The sequence below is a fragment of the Cheilinus undulatus genome, linkage group 22 (assembly GCF_018320785.1).
Source record: "Cheilinus undulatus linkage group 22, ASM1832078v1, whole genome shotgun sequence".
Classification (NCBI taxonomy): Eukaryota; Metazoa; Chordata; class Actinopteri; order Labriformes; family Labridae; genus Cheilinus; species Cheilinus undulatus.
In genome coordinates this window covers 26,629,907-26,646,879 of record NC_054886.1, presented here as the reverse complement: position 1 = coordinate 26,646,879, position 16,973 = coordinate 26,629,907, and the positions used below count along the sequence as shown (strand labels likewise).

The following is a 16,973-nucleotide window of genomic DNA, read 5'->3' as shown; positions in this document are numbered from 1 at the left end:
CTTCTCTCTGGCAAAACATTCTCGATCTCCTGAGGTCTCCTCCCAGTTGGATGAGCCCAGAAGACCTCCAAAGAGAGGCGCCCAGGAGTCATCCTGATCAGATGCCCAAACCACCTCAACTGCCTCCTTTCGATGCAAAGGAGCAGCGGCTCTAGTCTAAGGTTGAGCCTAGCTACCGTCGGGAGGAAACTCACTTTTGGCAGCTTGTATCTGCAGTCTCATTCTTTTGATCATTACCCAGCGATCACCACCATAGGTGAGGGTTGGGAAGTAGATCAACCAGTAAATTGAAAGCTTTGCCTTCCGGCTCAGCCCCGTTGTCACCACAACACAAGTCGACCAAGCCTTCCTTCTCCCCAGCAACACTTTCCAACTCTTTTTGGGGAATATCGAGGCGTTCCCAGACCAGACGGGTTATTCAATCCCTCCAGTGCATTCTGGATCTTTCCCATTTCGCATTTTTGCCCGCTTGTATATGCTATCCCATTCTTTCGGTCATTACACAGAGATCTCAACCATAGGTTACGGTTGAGAGGTAGATCAACCGTTTAATCTGGCTTAGCTCCTTTGCCACCACAGTAGACTGTTCCAACGCCAGCAGTACCACTGATGCTGACCAATCCATCGGTCTCCCTGAGAGGCCCTGGGATACTTGAACTCCTTCACCTGAGGCAGAGACTCACTCTCCACCCAGAGGCAGGTATTCACCATTTTCCGGCAGAGAACTGCGGCCTCAAACTTAGACATATTGAGCCTCACCACTTCGAGTTTAGCTGCAAACTGTCCCAGCGTCTGCTGGAGGTCCCAAGCTGAGGAAGCCAACAGGCTTGGCTCACAACCCAATCCTGGTGGCTGTAATGCTCATAACTGCTAGTAAACAACAATAAAGGCAACGGTGGAGCCACCAGACCAGCTGGCTTCCCTTTCCTCTGCTGAACTTCTCAGTGCCGTTTTTCAAAAGCCTCTGGATGTAAAAGAGGTTGAAGACATTACCAATGCTAATGTATATTCAAGGCTACCTGCAGACATATGGTAATAGAGGAGCCCAGCTTCTGTTACTGGCTCACAGGAGCGGTGATTTAGCATGAATAACTCCTACACACCACTGGTCTTCATCAACTACGTGACCACACATGGGCTAAATCATGAATACGAGAAATGCTCTGGGGTGAAGACATTTTTTTGGCTTTTTGTTGTCTGGTTTTTCCAATCAGGAGATGTACACTAAAACTCTGAGAACCGTTACACCCCTAGTGTACAGAGTCACAAATCCAACCATCACTGACCTGGGCTCCGGGCATGGGTGCGAAGGGGTTGGTGGGTCTGAGAACAGGCTGGTTGTACATCATTGGCTGAGGAGCCATCACTGGTACCCCACCCATCTGACCCATCTGGGGAGGGACCTGGAACAGAGAAAAGATGAGACTGAGGAAACTGGACCAAAAAACAAAACAAGATTAAAACAGAGGACAATGGGACAAAAAAGGGAGAGAAATCAGCGGTGCAGAAACGAGACAACAAAGGAGGTAAGAGACAGAAAACTTTGGGAGTTAATTGGTAGGTAGAGAAAAACAAAGGGGTAGATCAATTAAAAAAAGTCACAGATTCAGTACAATTTGTGTTAGAACAAGCTAAACTGAAAGAGTTTTAGTTTTCTTAAATATAAGAATTAACTTCTGATAGTGTTTTGTCACTCAAACATAACTCACAACACAGCGAAAGACAAAGGGGCATGAATCACTAAAGAACCATAAAAAGCTTCTAGTCTCATTTGTCACATTTTCTCTTTTCACAAATAAAGAAAAGATTAAAACAGAATAAACTGCAGAAAGAGGATGCTGGAAGTAAGTTGGAACTAGTGTATACCATTTCATAATAATTAATGCTGCAACATCAGACAGAGCTGAAAGACAAAGAAAATTTGCCTCTTTCATTTTGATTCAGCAATGACAGTGACTGTCAGACTCAGCATGAGATACAAAGACTGAGGTAGAGTCCAACCCATAAAACCCACAGGATCTGTGTGTGCCAGGCTCAGTCTGTGCTCCGGTTTTGCTCTGTCTGACAGTGCATGTTCTTTCTAGAGTGACAGTGGTGCAAAGTGGAACTCAGTAAAGCGCAGCACATCTCAGAGAGCCTGGATCAGATGGCAATAAAGAGATTAACATACAAGCAACAGATTACTTTGCCTTCCTAGGCTGATTTTAGTCTCATTTGATAGCTGTTATGGCATAAAACTGATAAAATAATGGGAAATGGAACCAGAAGCATGTATATGGTATTTTATTTGGAACTGGCCACATGCCCTGGAGGTTTCTGACTTCCTGTCTGGGTCCATTCGGTCTGCTCAGCTTGACAAATGCTACTTAACCCAGCCCCTTTCTTAACCAGTTTTTGCCCATTTTTGCACATTTTGCCTACCTTAACTGCCTTTCTTGCCACTTTTTGCTGCTTTTCTGCCACTGTTATCCTGTTTGTGCAACATCTTTTTTGCGGCTTTTTACCCGCTTTAGCTGCCTTGTAGCATTTTTGCCTGTTTTTGCCAGTTGTTGTCAATTTTTTACCCGTTGTAGCTGCTTTTCAGCCACTATTTGTTATTTTTTTTAGAACTTTTACTCCGTTTCAGCCCTTTTTCACCAGTTCTGTCACTTTTTTGTTTACCATTTTTGCCCCCCCCCCCTTCTGCAACATCTTATTGCCTACTTTAGCTTTTTGCCACTTTTTGCACATTTGAGCCTATTTTTCCTATTTATGCCACTTTTTGACCATTTTTGCAATTTTTAACCCAGAAAATGTGGTTATTACTGCTTGACTTTACAACTGACCATAGTTTTGTGGACCTCCATGGGCCCCTAGTTTGGCTGGGCATTGAAAAGCTCTCCTTCTCCCCCCTTATTGGTAGCCTGGGATGCTCCACTGAAAATAAATCTGGCATATATCTTGAGCTGAGCAGAGAAGAGTTACCGTTCCTCTCAAATTCCACCCACTTTTGAGCAAATCGTTCCCTTTCAAACCAATCTTTGCAATCCCACAGCATGTGCCAGATGCACCACTTAACTCTGCTGGAGATCAGCAAGGCCCGCTACTGAAACATGTCATGTAGAGCACATCCTAAACAGGAACCAAACCTTACAATAGATCCAGTCAATTTCAAGATACGAAACAATGCACTGACTCCTGATTGTAAATGCAACACTATATCAACATTACATCCCAACAGGGGGCACAAGCTGCAGGTCACTGGCCATGGAGGTTCATGGAGGTAATACGACATCATGGATGAGATAAGTTAATTTTTGAGGTGGTTTGATTTGACCCAGCCTTTCTAGAAAATGCAGACTTTTTAATTTTGTAATGTATGCACCTATGGTAAAAGTAAAAAAATCAGAATAACATCACAGTGAACAGCAAAACCAACCTTGGAAAGGCAAAGTAATCTGTTGTCTGCATGCAACTTTCAAGTTGGACTGACTTGTTTCCGTGAGACCTTGCAAGTTCAACATGAAATTGTACTTTAGTCAGGAACACTCTAGTCATATATTTAACCATTTCATTGCAAAACTGATATACAAATTTACTTGGTGGAGAATGCTTTGCTCAGAAGATGCTCCCTGGGTTAGTCAAGCCGCTTGCTTTGACTTTGAAATTGAGGGTGCATCAAGCTTTATGCTATAAAGGAGGAGGCTGGGGTGGAGGAGGTTAATGGTGCATCAGCATGAATGCAAGCAGGGATTAATGACAAGGAAGACATATTTAAACACACTACTGTGTTGAGAGAAAGAGCTGTGATTGGGAGTGGGAGCTGGGAAACGCTAATTAGGATCAGCTGTCTGTCAGATGATCACGGCTGGGCGTATGATGATGCATGGTGTAATGCTATGCTACATTCTTCCACAATCTTGTAATCTCCCATCTCCAGCTGCTCAGAAATGGTTGAGGGCAAGCGCCACCTGTCAGAGCAAAACCACGGTGCGTATGCAACTCTGTGGACACTGAGTATGTGGAATTTATGGATTCTGGAAAACAGCTCTTGCTGAGGAAACACTAGCATTAACAAGAGAGGGCATGATTAGCTCCAGACTGCACAACGCTGACTTTTGGAAGGAACTGTTGATTGACTTAATTTTACTTGCATCATTCGTATGATACTTCAAAGTTGCTGAGAAGAAAATCTACTGCATGTACAGAATAGGGCAGGAGGCCGAGGTCCATCAGGACCAAAACCTTTGCCACAAGAACAGCTTCTTCCCCTCTGCTGTCAGCCTCATGAGCAGTACTCCTGCCCTCACCAGGCTTTATAGCTTCTGTTGACAGCTGCACACAGCATGTACTCATTCAGGAAATTGCCCTTGCACTAGAACCTCGATTATAAACTCAATTCTTATTCTGATGCATGAGTAATGTGAATGACTGTATGCACATGTTATTTTTGCACTTACCATTCCATACACAGGCACTTGCGGTGTGGTCATGGGGAAAGCCATGGGAGCTGGAGCCTGAAATAAAAATGAAAACACAACCTTAAAACAGAAAGAAAACACATCTGTGTTCAACATTTTATATCAGCATGTAAATGTAAAAAGCTACAGTGGACCCCTCTGTGTAAAACACTTCAGTAAGTACCAGAAAATCAGACAATTTTCCTCTCTTTCTTCTGACAAACAACTCATCTGTCTCCATTAGTCATGTCTGACTCAGACCATGATAAATAAAGCACACACAGGGTGTAATGTACGTGCAAAGAGAATACATTTAATGCTGATAAAGTGTGTGCACATTAGTAGCTCAGCAGCCCAGCATGCAGCAGAGGTACTTAGCGGAGTCCCGCTGGGAGCGATCATTACAGCGCCTTTAAAAAAAAAAAGAGGAGGCTCAGTAGGACGGTGTTCAGACCTGCCCTGCTCACTCCACAAATCAAATCCACTCCGCCTGATGGGCTTCAAATTCAATGTGACGGGCAATTTGTTGCCGTCGTTTACAGCCCACGCACATCCTCCTCAAAGGAAAACAGCGCACTTCTCCTCGACATGTCGGTAATTTATGAGAGAGAGGCGTTAGTGCTGGATCACAGTGTGGTGTCAGTGAACGTCCCACAGGAAAATCAGTTTACAAGATTAGAAAAGGGGACGGCGCAAGGGACATTCTTCCACAACAGCGAGCATCTGTAACAGATCCAGGTTTTTAGTCAAACAGAAGCATGGACCAGTATCACTAGACTTTATCCTGATGAAGGGATGGGGATGGATTTTTCATTTCCACACTGATGTTGACTGAATATCCTCAATCATCTGAGTCCTTTTCAACAAAATGATCACTACTTCTCTATTTGACAAACAACTACATTTGAAAACACATCAGTTTCTCCTTCAAACAAATGTTTTATTCAGGCCATTCACTAAAGCCTCAGTTTTCTTGAAATTACACATGAATTATGTTTGTTAACTGTCATGTAACAGTCATTCTAACAAGCACATCATACTGTAGCCATAAAGTCAACCCCACGCTTTTGTCCTGTTGGTTTAAATGTCAATTTCAACACTTGATTACTATCTTTAACTAACCAGACTTGCAACAAAGTTTGGGGGTCTTAAGTCGGTTACAGACTGCCGCGTGGCAACTCACCGCCTCCAGTCATTTTAATGAGGGAAGGGCGGTTTTAACTGTGTTGGTAGGGCCCAGAAGCGGTTGCTGCCCATGTGAACGCACACAGCTTTTGCCTTGCCGCTCGGAGTTCAGCATGTTGAACTTTCTGGCGGCAGCCACCTGGCAACAGCCAATCACATCGAAGGAGGGAGAGGCTTTGAGGGTAAAAGCAAACAATGGAGGAGCTCATAGCATTGGTGTCGGAATATCCTGAGCTCTACAATACGGCTCTACTGTCATACAAAGACAACCAGAAGAAAAATTGTGGAACCAACCACTGAAACGTATTTTCTAGGGGTAATTATTCTGATGACGGAACCGTATTTTTCCCTTTGTTTTATAGTACATTATACATGTTAATATACAGGGATTGTGAGGTACTCTACGTGTTTTTGGGGAGGGGGTTGTGATGGACTTGTGGGCGGGCTCTGCTGTGATGTTCACCGAAGCACCTCTACGTCATTGCTGCCTTGTACTGCGGCGGCAGCAGCCGCTTTAAAAAACGCTCGGTATTTCGGGGGACTCCTCTGGCAGGAAGGCAGTTTTCAGGGTAGTTACCGCCCGGCTTTACTCTCAATTGACTTAAGAGACCTTCTTGAGCTACGGATATGACGTTAAGTTAAAGGATCCGCCAGATTCAGTAGCAGCCCTAAAAAGCTTAAATCATACCCTTTCTCAGGTTTTTAAAACTGTAAAACAGAGTAAATCCCCATTCCCATGCAACACATAGCTTAAGATACATCATATGACCAAAAGTATTTAGCCACCTGACCAGGACACCTACAGGCGCTGTATGACATTGTATTCAAATACATGTACTTTGATTTAGAGTTGGCCCCTGTCTGCAGCTACGTATAATAGCGTGGAATGCGAGCTGCCTAGTGGGCCACTTTTGGTAAGCAGAACTGGCGCTGTGGGATGAACCACAGTCTTGGAAGTCTTTCCACAAGATTTTTGAGAGTTTCTGTGGGAATTTGTGCCCATTTATTCTGTAGAGCATTGATGAGGTCAGGCTCTGACGTTGGATGAGAACGCCTGGCTCATTCATCCCAAAGGTGCTCCATGAGGTTAAGGTCAGGGCTCAAGTTCTTCCACACTGAACTCATCAAACCAGGTTTTTATAGTTCTTGCTTTGTGCACTGGGGCACAGTTATGTTGGAATAGAAAAGAGCCTTCCCAGAACTGTTGCCACAAAGTTGGAAGCAAAGCATTGCCCAAAATGTCTTTGTCTTGGCCTTCACTGGAGATAAGGGGCCTAAATCAAACCCTGAAAATCAGCCCCATACATTATCCCTCCTCCACCAAACTTTACAGTTGGTACAGTGCAGTCAGGCATGCGCCTTAGCTGTTGTTGACCCAGCTGTGAGATTTTACATGATCTTCCTTTTGTTGCTGTTGTTCCTAAATGCTTCCACTTTCCAGTAATATCACTTACAGTTGACTGAGGAATATCCAGCAGGAATGAAATTCAAGCATCCTCTTATTGCAAAGGTAGCATCCATCACAGTACCCTGTTTGGAGTCCCTGAGCTTTTCATGATGACCCATTTAGTATCACAAATGTTAGCAAATGGAGACTGCATGGCTAGGAGCTTGATTTTTAACACCTGTGGCAGTAGATCTGTTCCACTCAACTTTTACTCTTTTATTTGAAATAGAGGAAGCAAAACAAAATGCTGAGCTACATCAGGCAGTCAGGTCTGTGAGCAGCACAACTTTATGCATTTTGCTTCTATCTACCACAGCTAATGGATATTAAAAAAAAAAAGATCTAGTAGTTGCTGCAGTAAAAGCCTGCCAAAGCATCTCCAGGGAGGAAACTCTGATTCTAGTGAGTCTAGGCTTTCATTGACTTTCTTCCATGTACCAATAATTACTGAAATAATTGTAATTATGTTTGTTTACTCAAATATTCTTGAGCCCTTGGTAGAGGATGTACTCTGAATAAAATGGTTTAAATTCAAAGATGGTAAAAGCATTATTTCTTCAGAGCCAAAGGTCTGCAGTTCTGTAATTGTTCCATTATTCTGCTGAATAGAAGCAAAATACTAAGAAAAATGTTGCCACCCAAATAATTACAGACCATGTTGTAGAAAGTTCAGCCTCCCAGAGCCATACTAAATACATTAAGAAGCACAAAGTACTTTAAATCATGGATGTAGTTTCAGTGACATCAAGCATTGGTATCTGAAGATATAAAGCCCAACGCTGTCCTCACCTCACTTTCAATCAATCTGAAAACAAGCATGTAAGAGCTGATGATGTACCAACAGATAAACATTTACAACTATTCCACCTGCCACCAGCCAAGCCACTAATTACACAGATAACGGCATAACTCTCTGCAAGGGATGCCCATGTTTAGTCAACTAAAACAGAGGTTTTCAACCTTTGTTTGCCCAAGGCACACCTTAAGTCAAGTCAAAATTTCAAGGCATACTTTACGGTAAATCAAGTATACTAGTATAAAGTTAATTCAGGCAGGCCGCAGAATTAAACACTGCCATATATTTGAGATCAACTGATCTCACGCAAGCCCTCATTGGCTGACAGCAGGTAGATTTGCTTCAAAGCACGCTATAGGTGAATTGCACTCATGCTGCCATATTTAAACTGCTCTTGCTCAGCTACATTATATTGCTCCCTCTGTAGGACACTTTTTGTAACCGTCCTCCACCCCAGCTCCTCCTTTATTCAGCTTCCGACTGTATTAGTGTCATTCTTTTGTCATTAAGGCCTGATCTGCTCTCGTTTTTTAGCTGCTTCTCTTCCTGCCTCAGGTTTTCCTTGTAAGCACAGGAAAGGCTGAATAGTGTCAGAGTGGACTCATGGAAGGACAGGGGGAATCCCAGAACGGCCACATATGAATAACAGCATCAAGTGCAAACTTATAACTGCTTATAAAGAAAAAACTATAACTGAAAATCATGTACAGTGCTTAACAAATTTATTAGACCACCTATTCGTCTCAGAGACCATCCAGCATCATGCTTTAATGTGGACTCTTTCATTTTCAGTGAGCTCTCCACGTTTTACCATTTTGAACAGGAATGAGGAATTTCAAAGTGAATTCACCTTTTTATACCCAAATTTGAGCTGGCTCACTGGGCTTCTCTGAGAAGTCAGAAATTAATCAAGCATAACATTCAACCACTAAAACTAATTTTTCTGTTCAGGAATGCAGGAAAATAACTATAATTTGACATATTAATCAATACATAATAAAGTGCTTTACTATTTTTTCAGTTTTTTTGTAAATCAGTAAATTTGAAAATTCATGGATAACAATAATAATTATTTTTTAGTATTAAAAATATCATTTGGGTTAAAGAGTGTCTAAACATTGGTGTATTAACCATTGCAGAAATATAAAAAAAATGATTTTGGTAATTGGGCAGCTGTAGCATAAACCTTACTTTGGGTGGTGGTCTAACAAATTTGTTAAGCACTGTATGTTTCCTGACAAAGTGGTCCTGACTGAATATAATTATATAATTATGTATGTTTGTACAAATACCTACAGCCCACCAAAACAAGAATTACTATTTATTTAAAAGCATTACTAACATCTCTATTTTGGCCCTTAATGCATATAATTTATTACGTCCTAGCTAAAATGCAGCGACCGACCACTAGCCAGGGTTGTGGCCTTATCTTCTGGCTTAACTGGGATGTAAACAAGCACAGTGAATGAAGAGCATAGGAGCAGTGTATCTGGCGCTATTTTGGTCTATAAAACTGAGCATGTATGAAGGCTGTGCCAGGCTAATCTGGCATATGATCTGAAGCAAAAGATTTAGCATATTTAGCATAAGAATGCTAACCCACAAGGAGGACAAAATACTGATAATGCTAGCATTGCTAACATTAGCCACACTTAGCAAACCAGATTACACTTTCTACCAGCATTTATCATTTTGAAAATGAGCCCATGTCTCACTATTTCGAAAAAAAATCCTGCCTTTGACCAATTTGTTAATCAGATTTTTTTGTTGTTGTTGTTTAAATGACTATAGAACTGGTCGCCTACATCCCTACCTTTTCCTTCATAAAAACAAACTGGATGAATTACAAAAAACACTACATTGAGGACCAATAAATAAATGAGCAGGTTGTACCAAAATTATCTTTTTTAGCAGGCTGTAAGTGTCTGTATTTCTGCTGTGAAAATGGCATTTTAATATTGGACCTTAAAGGGGTTGACTCACTTTTGCAGCCAGCCCCAAGTGGACACCAGAGGAACTGCAGCGTCTATACACTGGCTCCATGTTTCAACACCATGTTGCCACTTAATTGCATCATACCGTAGTATGAAAAACTTTCTTTTAAAGCCACGTCATCTCACTAAACGAACATCAGGAGCTCTTGAAAAAGGTTTCCATGGCTGAACAACTTCAGCAGCAGTGTCAACAGTGTGTTTTAAACACTGTGTTCAAAAAGCCATTAAAAACAGCTTTCAGAAACATACTGCTGCCTTCACAGACCTAATCCTTCATCGTAAATGAGACAACCAAGGCATCTTAATGCCTCAGTCACTGCAGAAGTATTAAACGTACTTCTGCTCGGCCTGAGTTTCTCCAGCTGTTTTACAGCTACAGTAACAGTGCCGTAAAATAAAAAGGTTCAATATTTCCATTAAAGGTGGTAATTAACTGTGTGAAACCATGAATTACCTCAGCGGTCTTATGTAAAAAGATTAATTACACTAATCAGGCAGTACAAAACGAAGTTTAACCTTCCAAGGGTGAAAAATAAAACACTAGAATTATTCTTTAATTGCTCTCCATTTAATGACGCATTAATCAATTCTTTAAATACATAACAGGTTAAACTGGTGATTTAAGAGTCTAAAGGTGCAGTATTATACAAAGGTTTAAGCCCCATTAGTGTGTAGATCCTTTTTTTGATGAATACAACACATGGTTCTAAGATGTAGAGAGTAAAACAACACCTCATGAAAGCACAAGTTTGATGGAACACATCATAGCTTAAAGGGTCAAGGTCAAAAGCTTCATGTTCTTCTAATGCTTGTGAATATGATATGCCAAAAACCCTTTCAGGGATTTTCTTCAAATTTTGCAGAAATGTCAACTCTGACTCACGGAAAAACTATCAGATCAAAGAGAACATAAACGTCCACGTCATCTGGCCTCATAGTCATCACTCATTTGTGAAAGCAATGTCTCCAAATTGCTTTGGCGGTTTTTCTTCAAATTTTACAGAAATGTCCACTCGACCCAAGAATGTACTGATTAGATTAGTGGGTCAAAGGTCAAGTTCACAAGGCCTCATGGTTATCTCTTGCTGTTGATCATGTTGTGCCACTACCTAGGGCTGGAGAGGGGACAGGAGGCGGCCCGAGTCAAGGTCAACACGTGTAGACGTGTGTCGCTTGGCAGCCAAGGTCAAGCTCAATGACATTTCTTTTGTCTGGGCCTTTTCACCTCTGGTGATACACCCTGAGAACATATGTGGACCCTTGGGACGTCCGCAGAAAGACCAGGGGCGTCTGGCAAACCTACTCCCCACATGGACAGAACATTAGGCCTGGAGAAAAATCCTGGCAAAGGTCTATGAAGTACTGAAGTTCATAGTGGACATTTTACTCTTTTGTTGTGATTATGGATATAATAAACGTTTTCTTAATATTTGAACTCATTTATCTCCTTTTCCTGTGAAAACAGAGCTAACTTCCCTGTGATAACGTGGTAACTCCACAAGATCTCTGGAAAGTTTGCAAAAATTGTGTGAAAATGTCAGTTTTGTCCCATCTCTTTTTCAGCTATGCTTTTTCTTTAATCTGAATTCAACCTGCAACTTTTTCCATTAAATAAATAGGAGTTGTTGAGAATTCTTGATCATTTGGGTCGAGATTTTTCTTTAAAGACACTGGAGGGTCCTGAGGCTAGACCAGTTGAGAACCACTGCACTAGACAATACTTTAATCAGCACTATAGGTGTGGACTTAGTTATTTTCACAACATGCCCCTGATAATATGCAAGGACATCCAGAGCATGACCAGGGTTGTGTCAATCCACGGTCCCGACAGCTATCACCTTCAGGGACCCTGGGACCCAAATGGGCCCTTTTAGCCACTTTTTATTTTTTAATAGTAAATATTTTTGCAGATCGCAGAATGGCAGATTAATCACAAGGTTAACAACCCTAATTTATTCATATGTTCATTCAAAAAGGTTTATGTTAATGTTCTTGTTCTAGGTAAACTTCATAGTTCTGATTAGGGCTAAAGCTGATTAAAGATTTAAGATTTGACAGTGGAAAAACGTATATATATATATATATATATATATATATATGATTTTATAGCATTTCTGCAGGGGCCCATTTGGGGCCCAAGGGTCCTAAATGTGAGTCTTTGATAAAAATCTGTCTTAATCAAAAATTAATAATGCAACAAAATCAATGTTGATGTAATTAATTGACATATACAAGGCTCTAATAACCCGCACCCCTCAAACATTCAACTCTACAATTCATAATTTATATTTTGTGTTTTTCTTGTTAAACCAGGGGCTGCCATTCTGACAAAAATGGCATGAAAATATATTTAAAAAAAATCCAAAATAAATAAAAACCTGATGGGTTTTATTAAGCTGTTTTAAAGATCTAAGCTTTGATTTTGGAAAAAAAAAAATATTAATTTGTGTGATTTTTATGGCATATTTTTTTTCTACAAGGACCTGTTTGGGTCCCAAGGGTCCTAAGTGTGAGTTTTCCTGGGAGGACCCTGGATGGTTAAAACCAGGGTCAAATGTTAAATCTTCAGCATGTGCTGCCAAGTTTAAACAAAGTTCAATTCACACAGAATTTCACTGCAGATTTTTTCACCTTTGACTGCACTAAATACAAGAAAATGAAGTAATCTGGATGAGTTAGCGTCACAAAAGAAAATCTAGTCTTTGTTATCAGATTGGAATGAGCTGCAGAGTTTTTCAGTCCTGACTGAGGATTTGCATCATGCCTCTGCCTCCACCCTAAGTCTTAACAGTTATAAAACCTCAACATCAAGACTCTTATCTACATTTACTGCAATACAACACTTCCAACTTATAAAACAGAAGTTTTTATAAAAAATCCTTACTCCCTAGCTTTCCTAACACCGTTGTATTTTTTTCTTACATTCAACTCATAAACTTGATAAAATAAAAAAAGTTTGGTTGAGACAAGTGATCAATAAATGGTTTTACAGCTTTTCTTTACATGTGACACTGTTGCTGAAGAATAAACTTGGTTTTTAATGCATTATAAACTTCGTAGTCTTCCAGTAGACTAGTGGCTATTCTACACCCACCATGTGCAGAGGCCTTTGTCCTCGACGTGTGCAGCCCAATCTCATTTAATGTAAAGGTTCTGTTGCTAGGTGAGATTTTAATGCCCAAACAAGTCCACTGTAAGAAGTGGAAAAGTTCAGCTTTAAGGATGTTTTTTTTAAAAAGCAGAAAGGAAGCGACTGACAGCCAGCATTCTTAAAGCTCATGGTTAAATCAGGTAAACTTATCTCTGGAGGTGGTTGATGTGATTGATCGGACATCATCTTTTAATGCCTGCCTCCAGGGATCAGGCTGTGCAAAGTGATCATAATCATTGATCAGCCTGATTTGTTTTTGTACCAGGTCTGATCTGCTGCCAGAAAGGGGAGAAAAAAATCCAATCAGAGCCAAAAGACTCGGCTTAGAGCAGGATTTGTTGACTTAAAGGTTTTTTTAAAATCCTGATTAAAGATATATCGATTTGACTCTTATCTGCACCTGAACCTCACTTAATTTAACAAACATCTGTCCCTGAGTTTGTTTGTGCAGAAATGACAGCTGGGTGTTGCTTTATTTTATGTTTAAAGGATGACAGTCTGAGCAGGTGAGGGTTTTAACGCACTGCTTCTTCTTCGTTGTCGTCATTTTTGTCCATCTGTCTTTCAGCACAGCTGTCTGCCATCGATACATCATGTTTTACACTCATCCGTCTGCCTCTTTTGCTCAATATTTCTTCTCTTTCTGTCTCTCAGGTGCCTCCTCCCCTCCCTGTCTGTGTATTCATGTTTCTGCCTTACCCTTACATCTGTAATCTGGCCTGAACTTTTGCTATCCCCCTCGCCGTTGACGCTCCTCTCTCTGCTGTAAAGTCTGATCCGTCTGCGACCTGCATGCTGCGGTAAAGGTTAAATAAGTGAAACATCTTTGCAGGGTTTCTGGCTGGCATTTTAAGTATCACTCGTGTGCAGAGCGTTGCAGCCTTGCCCTTCTGGCGAGAATATCAGATGTTGTACTTATCATTCCTGATGCACGACAGCTCTGCTACCTGTGATGTCTAATACATCACTGCTGCATGCTGCTACGGCTTATTTTCAGTGTGACATTGTGTATGGAGCACAGGTGCTCGGATTCATAGGAAAATGATCTGAATCTGCAGATTTTCATTATAAATACTGGGCTGGTAAAACGAATCTAATGCTTCCAGCTACAGATCCAATCTGGTGTCAGTGGCTGAGAGAGGCAGTCTGTGTCATGGATCACTGAACTGTCAGACAGAGAGTGCATTGTAGATGAAATTGAACTGAAATGCAGCATCTTCAATTATCAGCCCAAAAGCTTATCAACTTAAACAAAGGAAGTAAACGCCTGCTGTGAAAGGATGAATTTTATGCTCCTTTTATTGGGGTTACACTGCCACCTGTAGGAAGTCTCAGTACACTACAGCAGTGGTTCTCAAATGGTGTGGCAAGGTTGAGGCAAGTCTAGGTGTGCCTTGGGGATCTGGCTGTGCCCTGAAAAAACCCCCAGTGAATGGACCCTCCCCAGCTGTGATTTATTGATAATATCAGTGTATGTGTGTTGGATCAGTAGCATCCTGGCTAACAGTTACCTCATTAAGCAAGCTATTATTGAGCTGAAACTGGTGTTGAAATTATTATCATTCATGCTACTTTTAACCAAGTTAACCAATTTTCTACCCATTTTGCCACTTATTTTGACATCTTAAACAATTTTTGCTGCTTTTTGGCCATTTTGCAAATTTATTCTAAATATTTTTGACCCATTTTGTTACTTTTTTGGAACTTTTTGCCACATTTAACCCATTTTTGCTACTTTTTGCCAGTTTTTGCCTACTTTTGCTATTATTTGGACATTTCTTGTCAATTTTTTCATCACTTTTTAAAACCTTTTAGCAACTTTAACCCACAAAAAAACCCTTTTTTGCCACTTTCCTGCCACTTGCGACCTATTTTGCCACCTTTTTGACACTATCAACCCATTTTTGCCGCCTTCTTGCTAATTTTCACTCACTTTGCCTTTGTTTGGACACTTTTTTGCCCAATTCTGCCCATTTTTAAATTCACTTTTAAACTGATTTTTCTTTAATGTAATGTGAACTGTTTTACTGTGTTGTTCTATTGTTGCGATGACTATTAGGTCATGTGGTGATCTCAAAATCATCACTTCTATTCGCTGTATGTTTTGTCTGTGTAAAGCACTTTGTGACTGCTGTCTGTGAAAAGTGCTATATAAATAAACTTTACTTACTTACTTACTTTTGCCACTTTAAACCCATTTTTTGGCCCCTTATGCAAATTGTTAACCATTTTTGACTTTGTCTTGCTACTTGTTGCCCAATTTTGCCATGTTTTATCATCACTTTAAACAGTTTTTGCCACCTTTCAGGTACCTTTTGCCAACTTCTGCCACCCTCAGTTGGCTGGGCCCCAGACACCAACCCCCTTTATCCCCCCTAATGGGCCACCTAGACTGTTGTATTTAAAAAGTCTATTTTGTATTGATATGAATATGGTGTGTCTTGAGATGTCCTGCCCTTTGTAAAGCCAGTTAAGTTTTGTTTTTACACTGCCCCCTCCTGGCTAAAATAGTTACCATATGTTAATAAAAAATGCCATGTGTGAGCCTTGGAGAGCAGACGGCAGTTGATCTCTCTCCTGCAGGACTGTCTTTGCATTGTTGCCTTGGACACTATTTGTCCGTAAGTATGGTGTTGTTTATGTTTTGTGTTAGGGATAGAGGCAGAGGGTAATATTTCAGTTTGTGCTTTGTATTTTCGACGGTATATTTCTAGTTGGTGGAGTTTTAGCTGTAAGCTAGCAGCATGACATAACATTTTGAGTTTGCTAATTATGGTTTTGGCTGTGCCTAATTTTCTGTTTATTTTTCTTAATGCAATTTGTAATTTCTTTATTGCAGTTTTACAAAAAGAAAGCATAAAAGGATACAAATTCTTCAATAAATGACAAGAAAAGTTATGCCTTGCAATTCTTGGAGGATTTCAAGTTGTTAGCTGACTGTCTAGCTTTGAACATTGGCTACTCATAGTGAGGACAGTACATGAGATTTTGGCTTTAACCTAAGGTGTGCCTTGGGCAATAAAAGTTTGAACTTGATAAAACATTGTTTTCATTTGATGTCCCAAGTTGTGCTTTGGTTTTAATGTGCTTGCAATCTAGACGGCATTGGAAACCTCAACGTCCTAATAAAGGTCTGAATGAAGAGTCCGAACCTGCCTGCAGTCCAGACCTTTCAACAATAGAAAACATTTGGCGCCACATAAGACCCAGGACTGTTGAGCAGCTAGAATCCTTCATCAGATAAGAATGGGGCAACATTCCTCTCCCAAAACTCCAACAACTGGACTCCTCATCTTCATATTGTTGTCAAAAGAAGAGGGGATGCTCCATGGTAAACATAGCTCTGTCCCAACTTTTTTGGAATTAGGGTTGTATTTCGCCATGTAAAATAAAGGCCTTCTATCCTACTGTGTACCTTGATTTGCTTTTATGAGGGACATCTGCTGCTTGAACTTTCAGATTGAAATTCTTTAACTGAATTCCTTTTTTTTTTTTATTTATGCAGTTATGCTTCCCAAGACATGAAGAACACAGCAGACCCAAAGAGATATGTCTGTGAGAGTTAATGTGTTTCTTCTCAGGGACAAAAAGAAACAGTTGCTATAATATTTCCCTCTCTAAGCTGTGGCTTTTTGTGTTTGCTTGTCTTGCTAAAAGCAGAGTTCACTTCATTGCTGACCAAACAGTATTTGACTTTTGACTCGTACTAAAGGCATATTTGGTTTGTTTTGTTGACTGAACAATGACTTTATATTTTGTTATTGTGCTGAAAAATTAAATCCCAAAAGCAATTTCTATGTCAGGGACAAGGGTGAAAAAATGAAGACAAATAAATGTCTCTGAGTGTGATGTTTAAGCTGAAGTCTTTAATACTTGACTCAGAACATTAGATGCTGAAAACTTATTTTCACTGCAACAAATCTTATAAAAACACTCAACCAGTGATTATGTTCTATTTCTG

The 16,973-nt window shown here is 40.5% G+C and overlaps 1 protein-coding gene across 2 annotated transcripts in view; it reads right to left on the bottom strand.

Moving 5' to 3' along the window:
• Positions 1-16,973, bottom strand: part of si:ch211-200p22.4 (phosphatidylinositol-binding clathrin assembly protein) — a 173,323-nt gene that overhangs the window by 9,563 nt on the left and 146,787 nt on the right. For both annotated transcript variants that reach the window (XM_041779660.1, XM_041779661.1), the window contains 2 exons: positions 4,440-4,496; positions 1,287-1,403 (listed from right to left, as the gene is read on the bottom strand). In XM_041779660.1, the coding sequence (XP_041635594.1) occupies positions 1,287-1,403; positions 4,440-4,496 (174 nt within the window). The remainder of the gene's footprint in view (positions 1-1,286; positions 1,404-4,439; positions 4,497-16,973) is intronic.